Below are 16,045 nucleotides of genomic sequence, written 5' to 3' on the forward strand. Positions count from 1 at the left end.
GAGATAGTTTTCATGTATTATTCTGAATTAGGTTTAAATTTTTGAAAATTTAGGTGTTAAGGATATATTTGATGCAAATCGAAAATTTTTGAGATAAAATTAAAACAAAATAACACTTTGGAATATTTTTTAAATTTTGATAAATTTAAATATATATATATATATATATATATATATATATATATTAGCTTTTACATATCTACTTTTCATTCTGTTTTAAAAAAAAAAAACTAATTTCTCTCTTAATGATATTATTTGTTAAAAGCGGTTAGGATGGATGGGAGAATCATAACTCAATTTATAAAAAATTTCCGAATTAAGTGAGAAACTAAAAAAAAATGGTTATACTCATTAAAGTATTGTTAGATCTAAAAACTTTTTAATATATAAGTTTAATTTTGATCTAATATTATAAAATATATAGTCATGTAATTATATTTATATGAAAATAAATTACTTAATATTTACTGATGTGATATTACATAATTATATACACGTATAAAATTATTTTACACTATGAGTATATTAAAATTAAATTCTTAAAATATATTATATAGATTTAATTACTCTATCGGTTTCTATAATTTTATTACATTTTTAATTATGTCCCTATATTTTTTATCTTTTCAATTAAGTCTCTATATTACTTTTAATTTTGTAATTAGGTTCTTTTCATATAAAAACGTTAAAATTAACAAAATATTTCTCTAAAAAAATATGTGGTTAAAAATTTAATTAGATTTTTAATTATAAATATCCTCAATTTACGAAAAATATTTAGTTAATTCTAATAATTTTTATACTAAAAAAGATCTAATACAAAATTAAAAATAATATAAAAACTCACTTAAAAAAATATAAAGGCATAATTATAAATTTAATTAAATTATAAAAGCTAATAAAATAATTAAACCTATTATATATTCATTTGATTAAACTTAAATGATTGTGACTTACACCTCATATTTATTTGAAATACAATATATATATCTCGCTAGGTTTATCATTTTGTTAAATTAAAGTTTGTGCGTGTCATTATAAATAAAAGTATAATGGGAAGGTTGTGATTAGCTTTTGAGCATCTATATATGTGAGAAATAGCTGTCTGATGATAAAGTTTCTCTAAGAAGAAGATATTTGGTGAATGAAGAAAAAAAAGGGTCCAAAAGGATATGCAATAATGGAAGTGAGTCATGATTCCTTCACCCACTCAAATCCATTTGAATTATGATTATTATTATTATTATAGTCGCTAAACAATGGAATAATTTGTGTGCAAGTAGGTATGATAAAAGGAAGAATTAAATAAGTCCTGTTTGATGGTGAAATCCATGAAGCACAATTAGCGGTTAAGAATTAAGATGTCATCAATGCAAATATCTAATAGTGGAAATTTCTATAAAATTATTTTCGTATAAAGTTAATAATTATAAATTATTTAGTAGTAATTTAGTTAATAAAAGTGTTATTTATATACTAAAATTAATTATTAAAATCAGTTACTAATGTATTTATGTATAAATATATATATAATTTATTTTATTTTTAATGTGTATTTATATTATTTCAATATATATTTTATACTGATAACTGATGTTGATGGCTGATTGTAATATATACATAGCATAGTCGTTGAGTTAAATATATTAAATCATCTAATATTTTTAACTATTAATTTCACATAAAGTAAACGATCATCTTCTTATAGATAAATTGTGAAATTGATTAAATAACTCTATTTTTTTAATATAAAAATTTCTGTTTTACTAAAATAAAGTATTTTTATTTGTAATGATATAATATGTTTTACACATAATATTTTAATATTAAGAAGATTATTATACAATTTTTTTTATTCTTTTTTGATCACCACATGTAAGATATTTTGGTCCATAAAATTAACATAAAAATTCATTTGTAGGTAAGTTATGTAAAATTAATAACTAAAAATCGTTAAATAATTTGATATATTTGACTAAATTATTATTTAATAACTCTTAATTATTAATTTTACATTGAGTTTGAAATTTAAATAACATTTCTCGAAAAACAATGACATAATTAAAAAGGTGTGGCTAGGTGATCCATCTTTAGAATAACAATTTATTTATACGTGCTCGCATGAGTTAATTTGGAATCGGTGAGTTGTCAATAAAGCACAATCAAATAATAACAACATTTTGAAGAGAGACAAAATAAGAAGTTAAAATATATAAGTAGAAAGCATAAAGAATGTGAAAGAACAAAATTATTACTGGAATTCCGGAAGTTTGGTCGGAGTAGGCAGGTGAAAGATATTAAACAAAAGGTTATTGCCTTTCACGATAAATTTAAAGTTTGATTGAATTTGCTCTTTAAAAATTTTAATAAATTTAAATTTAAATTTATAATTTATAATCGTAATTTACATTTATTTTTAAACTAGTTTTCATTAATCACATATTGTTTTGGTACATTAATAAGTTATAATTTGAATTCTTTGTCTAATTTTCATGTGTTCGAGATTTTTTAGAACTCTAAAAACTTGATTATTGTTTATAGAACTGCAAAATTTTTAAATTAAACTTGTTATTGTCTTTTTCGTAAGAATTTTGGGGAACCAAACAAATTTTTAAAAAGTTTAATAGATTTTAGTCATATGAAATCTAGACGAGAAATTCAAATCTTGACAAATTAACCTGTAAAATCAACATGTCATTTATACATGAGTTACTATTATAAATTTTGAAGTTGAATTGAGTCAATTATAATTTTAAAAATAAATTTGAGCTTGATTTTAAACTTCAAGAGCTAAATTAAATATTAACTCTATGTAAAACAATAAATTCAATTTACCTCCATTATTATTCGTTCATATTTTCTTTCACTACTTTTAAATTGAACAAATATTTGAATTATACATACATGAAATTAATTAATGTTACCACATTATTGTATGAAAAAGTATAAGTACACAATAAAAATATTAAATAATATGAACAATAGATATATTGAATGTGAATTGTTATTCTAATATTAAGATTTAAATGAATATTTTAGAATGTGGTGTGTTTTACTTAAATTGAGCCAATTTTAAGATCTGTTCTTCATGTTGTTCAAAAAAATCATTAATTATCTAACATAATCCTTGTTATTGTATTTATGTATGGGTAGAATCACAAACTGACGGTGGTGGAAGCCGATGGAAACTACGTGGAACCATTCACAGTGGATGACATAGACATCTACTCCGGAGAGAGCTACTCAGTCCTCCTCACCACAGACCAAGATCCCACCAAAAACTATTGGCTTTCAGTCGGTGTCCGAGCAAGAAAGCCACCCATCCCACAACAAGTCCTCACGGCTCTCACCCTTTTGAACTACAAAAACATCTCCGCCTCCGTCTTTCCAGCCTCTCCGCCCCCTGTCACCCCGCGATGGGATGACTTCGAGCGGAGCAAGGCCTTCACAAAGAAAATTATAGCCAATAAGATGATGACACCTCAGCCTCCGCGCTACTCCCACCGCAGGATCGTGCTCTTGAACACGCAGAACAAGATCCAAGGGTTCATCAAATGGGCCATTAACAACGTCTCTTTATCTTTGCCCACTACTCCATACCTGGGATCCATGAAGTTCAAGCTCAACAACACCTTTGACAGAACCCCCCCGCCGGAGAACTTCCCGAGCGATTACGACATATTCAACCCTCCGGTGAACGCAAACGCGACCACCGGCAACGGCGTGTACGTGTTCCGGCTGAAGGAGGTTGTGGATGTGATTCTACAGAATGCGAACCAACTAACGGGGAAGGGAAGTGAGATTCACCCATGGCACCTGCATGGGCATGACTTCTGGGTTTTGGGGTACGGAGAAGGGAAGTTCAAAACGGGGGAGGATGAAAAGAGATTCAACCTGACACACGCGCCGCTGAGGAACACGGCGGTTATATTCCCTTATGGTTGGACGGCGTTGAGGTTCAAGGCAGATAACCCTGGGGTTTGGGCCTTCCATTGCCACATTGAACCTCACTTGCACATGGGTATGGGTGTCATTTTCGCTGAGGCTCTGCACAAGGTCAGGAATATTCCCTCACAGGCTCTCGCTTGCGGCCTTACTGCCATCAATGCCCCCCATTAACAGGAATCATAGAAAACCATCACAATTTATTAAAATTTAACATATATAATCGATTAAATCATGTTATGTTTATCAAAATTATGCTAAACAAATTGATTTAACCGAAAAAATGATGAATCAAATTTTGAATTGATCTAAATTAATATTATTTTTTTATAAAAAATTACTACAATATAAGTAATTAGAATTCTCAAAATTAATATATATATATATATATATATATATATATAATAGAAGTATTTTAGTCATTTTTTATAATAGGGTATTATAGTTATTTTCTATAAAAAATAATATTAATTTAGACCAATTGAAGATTTGATTTATCATTTTTCGGTCAAATCAATTTGTCTAATTTAATTTTGACAAAAATAATACGATTTAATCGATTATATGTGTTAAATTTTAATTATTAAAAAACATCTTTATAACAAGACGTTTTTAGCGTATTTATCTGGGTGGCTCCCTTAAAATATAGTGAAAACTCAACTGCAGTTGATAGGCGAGAATTGTTAGATGAAAATTTAGTCAAATCATCTAACGACTCTTACTTATCAACTTTACATAAAATCAACTACACCTAAGCTTTCACCTTAAAATATTTTATTAAATTATTAAACTAAAAAAATTGAGTTAACCACGATAAATAAGGGCCAAAAACATCTTATTGCCCTCTAGCATTTTTGGTTGCCCCTCATTTTGGTCTTGGTTTTTTTTTTTTTTTGGTTTATATTTATTATAATGTGTGGGATTGTTGGGCGGATTGTCCATGGTACCCCATATATGGGTACTCAGTTACAGGCTCTTCATTTGTTTTCTTGTAATTTTGTTTCTCATTAATTTACGAGAACAATGTATTAACCAAAAAAAAAAAAATTATGAGAACAATGTGGCCAGATTGGAGAGAATCGGAGGACCAGATAAACTTGATAATTATATATCCGACCAACAAAAAGAAACTTGATAATTATATGAAATTATTTTGTATAACAAACGTTTATATTTTATATTCACACTTATCTTATCAATTTTTGAAATTAATATGGTTCTATTTCAACATTATTTTAGAAAAATGTTTGGTAATAACTAAAAGAATTTAGTCGAAAACGGCCAAAATCTTCCTTTTTTGGAATTATTAATTTAATTTGAATAAACAAAATTGAATAATGTTATATGATTAACAAAATTTAATATTTTGGCTAACACTTGGTTAATTCTAATCACTATAAATTAGATTTTAAATTGTAAAATTTAAATCTTAAATAATATGTTAGTCTAAAATATTAACTAATATTAATAAAAAATATTGATTCTCTAATATTTTTTAAAAACATTTAAACTTGAATAGCCCGAATCAAGTAGAACAATACTGAATATCAATTGCTCCACACACATTTTAATTGAATGCAATTTTTTAAGAACCATTATATTATTTTATAACAAGTAACATTTTAGCGCCAAAAAATACTGACAAGACGCGTTCTAATGTCAATATGTATACTTCTCTTTTTTCAACTTATTTTAAAAAATTATCTTTCTTATAATTATATAAAAATTAACATGTAATAAATAATTATACTAATTGTCAATCATTTTAATTGTTAAATTATTATAATATAATTGTCAATCAAACATAATTAGTTATAAATATAATAGTTACCTTTATAGCTTTGCTATATTAATAAAAAATATTGATTCTCTAATATTTTTCAAAAATATTTAAACTTGAATAGCCTGAATCAAGTAGAACAATATTGAATATCAATTGCTCCACACACATTTTAACTGAATGCAATTTTGTAAGAACCATTATATTATTTTATACAAGTAGCATTCTAGCGCCAAAAATGCTAACAAGACGCGTTCTAATGTCAATATGTATACTTCTCTTTTTTCAACTTATTTTAAAAAATTATCTTTTTATAATTATATAAAAATCAACATGTAATAAATAATTATACTAATTGTCAATCATTTTAATTGTCAAATTATTATAATATAATTGTCAATCAAATATAATTAACTATAAATATGATATTTACCTTTATAGCTTTGTTATGCATGTGTATATTAATTAGTATGAAATTGATATTGATATCAATTCTATAATTTATTTTGTACTACTAAAAGTTATATATAATGTTTCTTTTATGGTTATATATAGTACTTTGAACACTTTTCACTTACCATGCAAAGACAATTCATATTGTTTAATCTACGAGGATCATATACCATAAATTTCTCAATCAAACTATACAACTTAAGATGGGTGAAAGAATCAAGAATTTTAGCCCAGATATAACTATCCAAATCTTGTGTTGATTTAGTTTTTTTACCAGCATTAAGAAACAAATTAAAAGATTAAAACACGTGGCTATGAACTAAAGTATTGGGGGTTCGAATCCTTCCTCACCCACAACCAGCCAAAAAGCTAAAGACCTTTATCTATGGGGATAGAAAAATTATGCACAGATTAGCTGACCCAACGTTATAGAGCTTGGGTGTGGGTATTTTATCGAAATATAATGGCCTTACCTATTGTTTTCTTAAAAAAAAATGTAAATGATGGATATTTCTAAATAAAAAAATATGTCATAAGTTTTAACTTTTAATCCGCATATTTTTACCTTTCATAAATTCTTTTTCAGTCAAGTTTATGCAGAATAGCAGAACAAATAAAATATTTGTAGCATAGCAAAAATGTCTTCCTCATCATTAATATGTTTGCTCGTAGTAATTGTAATCTCTCGAGAGAATTGATGACTGCATCAAAGATACACTTGCTATTGCTAATACTAGTACATCGGAGAATTTTAAATTGGTTAGTTTAAATAGCCCCGGACTATGGAACAAGGGAGTATTCTGAACCTACACTGAGGTATTGACGGCGATTCTCAAATATCGCAGAACCGAATCGGATACGATGAGATAGAACGCAATAGAGACAAATAAAAAATAGAAGGCACGGGTTACCTACTTTTAACGGTCAAAGCGAATCTAAGCCTTTCATTCCAAATTCAAGAATTCGGAATGAACTAAACCTCTCTAAGTAGGATTGAAACCCACGACCAGTCAGTTAACAGTCGACTGCTCTACCACTGATCTATTAAGGAAATGAAAAATTTGATCTCATAGAGTTCAATTCCTGTTGTCAATCCGATGACTAATATGAGCTCGAAGTTTTCTTTGTAACTCGTGGAACTTCTTCGCAATGGTCCCGTTCTATGCCTCATTTCATAGGAAACTTCAAAGTGGCTCTATTTCATTATATTCCACTCACTTTAGATTCCCTTATTTGGTGTCAGTGAGATAAGAGACGTCGTTTTCAGCCTATCTCTTTCTATTTTTTTTTTTATAGAAATATGGAAGGTTGAAAAATTAGTATACAAATATATGGATTGAAAATTAGATAATAAGCTGGAGATTGTAATAGATAATAAAAAACAACAATTTGCGATGATTTTTCAATCTTTTACACTGGATAATCTAATATACTTATGCATGAAAATAATGAATTCGATCATTGTGGTCGGACTCTATTATGAATTTCGGAGCACATTTTCCATAGGTCTCTCTTATCTCTTCCTTCTTCAAGCTCGGATTATGCAAGAAGAGGCTGAGAAAAAACTATCAGCAACAATTAGGCATTATGTTCATATTGATCTATTATATGCCTTTGCATTTAGCATTGGGTAGACCTCATATAATAACTGTCATAGCTCTACCCCATCTTTTATTTTATTTCTTCGACAATAATAAAAAAAACTTTTTGAATTATGGGGATAAGAAAAAAAATTCAACACGTAAATTTAGTATTCAAAGAATATTTTTTACTAATCTTATTTTTCAGTTATTTAATCCCCTTGTCTTACCAAGTTTCATATTAGTTAGATTAGTAAACATCTATATGTTTAGATGCCACAATAAATTATTATTTTTAACAAGTGATTTTGGTGGTTAGTTAAATAGTCACATTTTTTCATAAAATGGATTGATATTTGTATTTGTTTGAATACAACAAAATAATATTAAATATAATGAATGCATTTGCTATAGGAAGTCTATTTTATCAGAATTTCAAACTTCTGTTGCTCAATTCTTTAGTATTTTTTATTTCTTATGTGTTTGTGCTGTTTAGGTCGAACATCCTTGTCCTTTGTTATTAAAAAGAAAAGTTCAAAAAATAAAGAAAGCGGTGAAATTGAAAAACACAAATTTGATGTTGAAAGAATTTCAGAAATGACAAGAACTGAGAAAAAAAAAGATATCTGATGAGTGAAAATTGATGCTCAAAGATGCCGACAAGTGCACCAGATCGCACAAGTAATACCATGGTGAGTGGATATTGTTTCCACAAGAATTAAAGGATTGAACAAGCAAATTTTCAATTAAAAAGCCTAATTAGATTAATAAAACTTTATTGATGATCGAAGAGGACAAGAGAGTATCTTGATGGGAGCCTTGAGAATTTTGAATGCTGAATGCTTGGATGCCACGGATAATGAACTTGAATGATGATTTGAGAGAAGACAGTGATGATGAGATTCAAGGGTTTTGAAGATGCTTATGCTCGGTAAACCAATCTTGTTTATTTATCTTGAAGTTTGTAAAGATCTTTTACGATAAAACCTTTAGTAACTGATTTTCGATTCCCTGACTCCTCAGTTTCTCAAGCATCAATTAGGTGTCAATTAATTAATCTAGAGATTAAGCACAAAAACTGATTTTAGATTCAAATAAGATGAAAAAGTAGTCCTTAGGTCGAATTATATGTCATGCATTCAAATTATATGTCACTTATTCAAAATTAGAGTCATTGAAAATCATGTATGTGTTGAACACTAATTGAACCACTATTCCTAGTCGAATTCAAATAGTCATGTGAAAGAGTTTTTAAACTTTGATTCAAGTATCAATTTTTCCAATTATAATAAAAGAATCCAAAAATAATTAGCTTACCTTTCGATCCACTAATCCGAATGAAAAATGAATAACTCAATCACAAAATAGATCAATGTAAGACTTCAAAATAAAATAAACGTACATTAATTATTCATACAAAACATAAACAGAACTCCTAACCCTTTGACAGAGAATTAATTACCTATAAAGAAATAAGAAAAACAAGAAAAAGAGAAGTAGTTCGAGGACTTGATGCTCTTCTCTGTGAGCTATGCTCACTTATTTATAGCTTAAATTACAGATTTTAAATTTAAAACTAAACTAATTTTATCTGTCGGGGGGAGAGGGAGATAAAATAGCTATCTTAATATTATTATTCGGAAAGAAAGATAAGCTACAAACTTCAATTTTAAATTTAAAATGAAAATTTAAATCTAAACGATCAAATCTCTTATGCTTCTAGAGAATCAATAATTAATTTTTTAGAGTGTTTAATTTTATGGATGTCATTAAAGTTTCTAATGATGTGGATAATTAAATTTTGGACTTTAATTGTTGAATCTATAAGTTGTAATTGTACTTTTTTTTTTTTGAACGTGAGTTGTAATTGTACTTAAGCTGGCTTAGATTAAAAGATTTAGGCAAAAAGCCCAAAATCACACTTGGAGGAAGATGTATACACCGGGCGTGGTATGTGGGCCTGGGGGTGTGAAATTGGGCTGCCGGGGGGTGAAGTTGGGCTGCCAGGCACAGGGAGTTTCCGCCAGGCGTGCTTGAGCGTGAATGGAATCCTTCAGGCCTGTGTTGCTTTACTCCTTTGGGCCACGCTTTCTGAGCCACGTTTCTTGGACCACGATTTTATTTCCTTTGTGCTTTTCTTGGGAAAAAGTTTTGTTTTTTGCTATTTTTTTAGTATAAAATTTCTGAAAACATAAAAATACTATTCCAACTCTAAATATTTTATTATTTATTAAAGTCTATTAAAAAATATAAAAAATTTAATTAAAACTTAAGAAAATAAATAAGAATAAAAATTAAAAAATATTTAAGATAATGTATCATCAATATCTTTAAAAAAAATATTTCTTCTTATTTTTTTACAATGAAGGATAAGAATTTAAAAAAAATTAACGAAAATCGAACATAAAAAGATATTAGTATTAAAAAATCTCTTGTAACAATTTTTTATTTTATTTTAGAAGATAGAAGCGACCGTTACGATATATAAAAAACACTCAATTTAAAAATGTCATACAAAATGATATGTTACAAATTTTTTTTGTTACATGTCAAAATAATGAATTTTTTTTTTTTTACCTATTCATCCGATTTGTTGATTTTTTGAAAAATGATAGAAAAAAGAATAAACCCTTTAACAAGAGAAAAACAAATTTTTATAATAAATTCAATAATTATTGGAATTCTCATAATGAAGGAAAAAAAAAAGCAATGAAATTCTAAACATAACAAAAATTCTAGATAAAAAATTTATGGCATTAGATATATTTCAAAAATAGATTAAATTATGCAATAAAAAGACTCAAACAAAAAGCTTGCATTAAAAAAATATTTAACCGGTATTGCAAAAATTTTTTTCTATTAAATGATAATTGAAAATATTTTTTTAAAAATACTCTCATAAAGAGGATATACTTAGATAGTAGAAACTTACATATAATATATAAATGATTAGATAATTTAATAAATTTAACTAAATTTTTATCTAATAATTATCAATTCTCAACTTCACCCAAACATAACTTCACCTGTTTTAATATCTTTCTGTGTGTATCATTTTGATTACCAGTAATAACCCACTGATTCCGGTACGGTTTAAAAGTCAAAACCGTCCAATGTTTCGTTTTAAAATGCTTGCTTTAAGTCCATTGTTATTCCTCTCCGCTGCAATTTGGTAACTCGTCTTCTCAATCAGTCTCTGCCTTCTCCTCCGTCTTCATCCTCTCACTCACTCACTCGGACGCTCTCCTCTCAACGGCTCTCCCTGTGACTCTGCCAAGACGCCGTCAACACAGCGCCCCTGTCTCGTACGTCCTTGCAGTCGCCGTCACGTCGTCCTCACTTCCGCTGCCTCCAGCCCTCCACGCTGTCCTCATTCCTCGCTCTCCACTGCAACCATGCCTTCGTTAGGGTTTGTCCTTCTCTCTTCACCTCATTTTAGTTTAGTTAATTTTATTCTCTTAAGAAGCTAATTTTGCGCTGAATCAATTGTTTGAGAACTGAAATTAGTTTTGGTGCTAATGTATGAGGATAGTTTTGTTCTTTTATTCCTTTTTTAATTTTCATATAATTGTTGAGTTGTTATGTTCTGTGTTCTGATTTTGTTCTTGTGTTAAAAACCAATAAGTAAGATATGCAAGTGTACCGTTTGTCAAATTAGAGGTAAGAGTATCATTGGATTATAAATATGATAAACTTAGAATATCATTGTGATATGTATGCGAAGTGTAATTAGTAATTACTCAAGGCTATTCTCAATTGGATAGCGTCACACCTCTCTGTAACTCAGGAGCTGAAAATACCCGTTAGTATTGGACTATTGTCTATTGGTGGACACGTGGAGAAAGAAGTTGAAATCAAGGAGATCCGCCACAGTGCTAGGATTTGAGGATCCCACCCAGGACATGATGATTTTGTAATAGGTTGATGGTATTAATAGGAGAATAAGGTATCAGGAAGGGTGTGTTTAGTTGATGTGAATGGTCGCCCTTTCCCTCTTATTTTTCTTCAATACTTCGGTTTCTTTTCTCCCTACTTACTTGAGCAATTGAGACCCAATTGGCTCTACTTCTTTTCCCTTGTAAGAAACACATCACTGATAATACTAGTACAAAGAATTACATCTTCCTTATTGCTTCCTTTTCTATTTACTTTTCTGTGTTCCTTACTTGGAGAGTGAGTATTTAATGCGTATCTAGTGAAAGAGAAAGCTGTTTGTGTACCTAGATAACTCGAATATTTATGATCAAGGTTTGATCAAGATATTGAAAGTGTTTGATGGGCTTGCAATGTCAATTGGAAATGGCCACATTGATACTGCAGAGCTTAGAACTGAAAGTGAGCTATCATAGGTTTGGTAATCTGTTTCCTTTCTATATAAATTTTGGCAACAACAACAAAAAATTTTAATTTATTTTTTAACTTGTTATGGTTTGGGGTGATGGAGGGGAAATCAGACACTCTTTAGTGGGATTGAACTCTAATTTTATCCCTTATCTAGAAGACTAGTCAATAAGTTGGTCATTCTATGAGTTTCCCATGGATAACTAAGTTTATGATGATAATATGAACAGTTTGGATACAGAGAGTTCCATTGATGGCAATGCTGCATGGGTGAGAACTTGCTTGCCAATGGTGTACTTTTCTTTTCACAATGACTTGACAAAATTGAAAGATTAAATTATGATATTTTCCATTGAACAAAAGAGTTGTCCTGGGATACAAATGTTCTTGACCAGTTAATTTAGTAGGGTCTTTATTAGTCTAAAGCTGTTTGATTATTTTCATCATAAGCCAAGTAAAGTAATAATTTAACCAAAATTTTGTTAGTTATTGAAGTGGTACACTTTAAGATTGGATTTTGCCTTCATAGTATACATGCTGTGTCATATGGCTGCAATTGTTGTATAATATCTACAATCATATGAAGCAACTCAATTTAGATGGTAGGGTATCAACATAATATGTGCCAACAGTCATGCTTTTTTCAATTGTACAAACAGATGGAGAAGGAAAAACTGAGATACAAGCTAGTCCAGTTACTCCAACTTCGAAAGAACTGCAACTTCTAAAAAGGTATAAGGTCACATAGTGTAGATACTTTCTTTTCTTTATATATATATATATATAATGCAAGTTTGTAGCCACGGTCGGATTCACAACATGCATGATAAAGTCAAAACTAAGCTTGAGATAAGCTTCCAATTCAGTTGTTTTTTTCCCTCTATGAATTAAGATGATCATAGAACATCAAATACATTTTGTCTCTTTAATTCTGTACCAAACCATGAAGAATATGAGGTGAGACCGACATAAATGATTCAGATAAATTCAGTATGTTTCTTACTTGGTATGGAGCTTCAAATACTCAATTACAGAATACAATGCTAAATTTCTCTGTGACTACGAAAGAATGCTTCTACCTTGGGTTTCTTTTGTACAATCAATTAAATTTGATTAATGCATCTTCATTGACTTCAGTTTCATTCACAATTTGTCAATCAATTAGGCTACGCTTGAGAGACCAAAGTTTTATAGAGAGCAAAAACAAAAAAAAGAAGAAATTATGTTCACGGATGCAATAGGGAATGCAGGGTACTCTCTGCTGAACGATTTAAGAGCTGAAATTGAAGTGAAGGATGGAACTTTTTCTCTCTGCTTTTGGGTTTATTTGGCCAACTCAACTACATTTCCTGCTACCATTATTCAGCAGGTATGTGCTTCTTCTTCTTCTTCTTTTTTTTTTTTTTTTTTTTTTGGCCTTTTCTCTCCCGTAAGAATGGCAACAATTTCATCGCTTCTGGTTATGGCATTGTTCTTTTAGAATTGTTGTTTGTGTCATTGGTTGGTTTTTTCCTGATATGAAGGAGGGTTAAGTTAGCTCTTAAACACTCTTGTCTCTTGATTAGTTACTTTAATTTAATGATATTTAGCTTGAAATTGTATCATTACCGTGGTGACCTTGTTTTCCTTGGCCAGTAGGTGCGAATGTAATATGATATATTCTGTTACAATTTTCTTGTATGAATCACACAAGCATAAGAAAGTTGCAAAATTTTTAACTTGCATGTTTCACTGTCACTGCACATTTAAATTGTTTTGACAATTAATGTGCTAGATTAATCTGTGTGGTTTCTCTATATTTTATGTATTTACATCATTGGTGTTTTCTTGATGTATTCCCCTGCTATATTTGTGTGGATTGCGAATTGATCTCCGATTCCCATTCTGAATTCAATTTTCTGCTCCCAGTTCTACTTCAAACTCTGACCACAAACCTCTTGCCCTGTGTGTATTTTTTCGGAATTTAGAATAGACCTTTGCAATTTGATATTGTTATATATGATGTACATATAAGGGTTTGAATATTTTTGACTGTGCTACGTTAATATTGTGTCTTGGAGAGGTAAGAGTAAATCACTATTGTGTGCTGTTACCTGAACACTTAACTCTGAGGTTGAAAACTTTCAAGTCCAGTGCTTTTGTCTAACAGTAGTGATTCTTTTCTTTTTGGTTACCATTGTGGTGTATGGTCTAAGTTTTCAGTTAGATAATTCAAGGCTTCAAGCTGAAGTTCAATGAACTAATTGGTATGCAGGTTTGCTCTGATGTTTCTGAAAGTGCTCCTTTCCTCGTTATAAATGATCACAAGAGAATTAATCTTCTACCGCTTCTTCTCTTACATGAAGAAGCTCCTGATACTGGCAATATCAATTCCTTGACAGAAGTTGCATATGCAACTGTAGATTTTGAGTTTCCATTGCAAAATTGGGTTCACGTTGGATGTGAGGTATCTTCTATGATTACTTGAGGATTGTGTTGTGTCCAATATATTGCATGTTTCTTCGGTGTATAGCCTTTTCATCACTGAGCTATAACTATGACCTGGCTTTACTTACATTTTATTATTGTTAAGACATTGACCAATTTGCATTCGATGTTGTGTGTTTACTTTATTTAATTAAAAACAAGAAGTAAACAAAGTTGAACAAAAAGAAAAGACTTGCAATTTCCTCAATGATAAACCTTCCCTTAAAGCACATAATAGTTAGCAAATAACAGGGCATTTTTCTTGCTTTTACTTTGAGACACTAATCCTTTTCCACTGTCTCTCTTTTTCTCTTTACTTCCCCCACCCCCCCTCTTGCGATTCCACATATATGATGTAGCTATCTGTGTCATTGCAGGTTTGCCCTAATCACATGAAACTACAGATTAATGGAGAGATTGTTGGAGAAAAACCGCTGTCATCAAATAAGGAACCCAGTTCAAATGATTTGAGGAAAATAGTTTTGGCAAATATTGGTGGAGATGGAAATATTTCACACGGTTATGTGTACAATTTTCAAGTTTTCCCTTCTGTTTCATCTATTAAAGATCACCATATGAAGGTGATTGGGTAATTATAATTTTGTTCCTTGAAATGGCACTATAATTTCATTTCAGTTTTTGTAATTTCCATATCTCTGAGTATCTGAATTAGGCATAAAACATAAGTTGTTCCTTTCCTGACAACTCTAATGTTTGATGCCAGGATCCTCCTCTAAAGTTATCTATTGATGAGTCATCTGCCTCTGAGATTGAAGAAGAAAGTGATGGTGTTTGGAGCATTGTTGGTGGCAAGGTATGGAATATGTTCTGTTCAAGGCACTTTGTTAATCTATCTGCTGAATGTTTTGAATCATAAGAAGAATGCTCCTGTGGGAGCATGATATTTTCAGTTTGAATATCACTTGCATTATTTATGTGTCTTTTGAAAGGTGCTTACAATTGTCTTAATATGGGATCTCAAATTACAATATTGATCCTAGTTTCTAGGTTGTCAATTCTATTTCCAACAATATCCTTAGAACTATCATGGGTGGCCTAACCATAAATGTTCATGTCATAAAATTCATAAAATAGTCATATGAATATGTCACACACCTTAGAGCAGTAGAGGAACCAAGTGAGGGAGGAAATAATAGCTGACAAGAGAAGATTAATCCACTGCCTTTTCATTACACAAGAAGTAGGCTTAAGGGTAAGAAGGGAAAGAGTGAAAGAAGAGAGACTGTTGTAACTAACTTGCCACCTGGCACGAGGAGGGCAGTGCGAAAGGAGGTGAGAAAGCATGATACCATCAGGATCAAGAGAGAGAGTAGGAGGAGAGTATTTGAGGAGCTAGGAATTGGAGAGGGTAGGAATTCAGTTAGAAGGAAACAAAATAGACTTGCGAGAGAGGCTGGCTTCCAAATCTCAGCCCATTGTTCCTTGTTTTCCTTTTCATTTTCTGCACTAGTTTATTCAA

The 16,045-nt window shown here is 30.0% G+C and overlaps 2 protein-coding genes across 4 annotated transcripts in view; both read left to right on the plus strand.

Annotated features, from left to right (window-relative positions):
- Window positions 1-16,045, plus strand: part of LOC107638335 (L-ascorbate oxidase) — a 52,818-nt gene that overhangs the window by 4,170 nt on the left and 32,603 nt on the right. The window contains exon 5 of one of the 2 annotated variants that reach the window (XM_088484241.1): window positions 3,154-4,164. In XM_088484241.1, the coding sequence (XP_088340367.1) occupies window positions 3,154-4,119 (966 nt within the window). In that variant the 3' untranslated portion in view covers window positions 4,120-4,164. Of the gene's footprint in view, window positions 1-3,153; window positions 4,259-16,045 lie in introns of those variants that run through there. The other variant, XM_016341565.3, reaches the window with a different exon arrangement.
- Window positions 10,884-16,045, plus strand: part of LOC107638334 (SH2 domain-containing protein A) — a 209,187-nt gene continuing 204,025 nt past the window's right edge. Inside the window, exons 1-6 of one of the 2 annotated variants that reach the window (XM_016341562.3) lie at window positions 10,884-11,167; window positions 12,759-12,831; window positions 13,265-13,468; window positions 14,354-14,545; window positions 14,943-15,146; window positions 15,290-15,379. In XM_016341562.3, the coding sequence (XP_016197048.1) occupies window positions 13,322-13,468; window positions 14,354-14,545; window positions 14,943-15,146; window positions 15,290-15,379 (633 nt within the window). In that variant the 5' untranslated portion in view covers window positions 10,884-11,167; window positions 12,759-12,831; window positions 13,265-13,321. The remainder of the gene's footprint in view (window positions 11,168-12,758; window positions 12,832-13,264; window positions 13,469-14,353; window positions 14,546-14,942; window positions 15,147-15,289; window positions 15,380-16,045) is intronic. The other variant, XM_016341561.3, reaches the window with a different exon arrangement.

This window comes from Arachis ipaensis, chromosome B4 (assembly GCF_059453495.1).
Source record: "Arachis ipaensis isolate K30076 ecotype BB chromosome B4, ASM5945349v1, whole genome shotgun sequence".
In the NCBI taxonomy this organism is placed as follows: domain Eukaryota; kingdom Viridiplantae; phylum Streptophyta; class Magnoliopsida; order Fabales; family Fabaceae; genus Arachis; species Arachis ipaensis.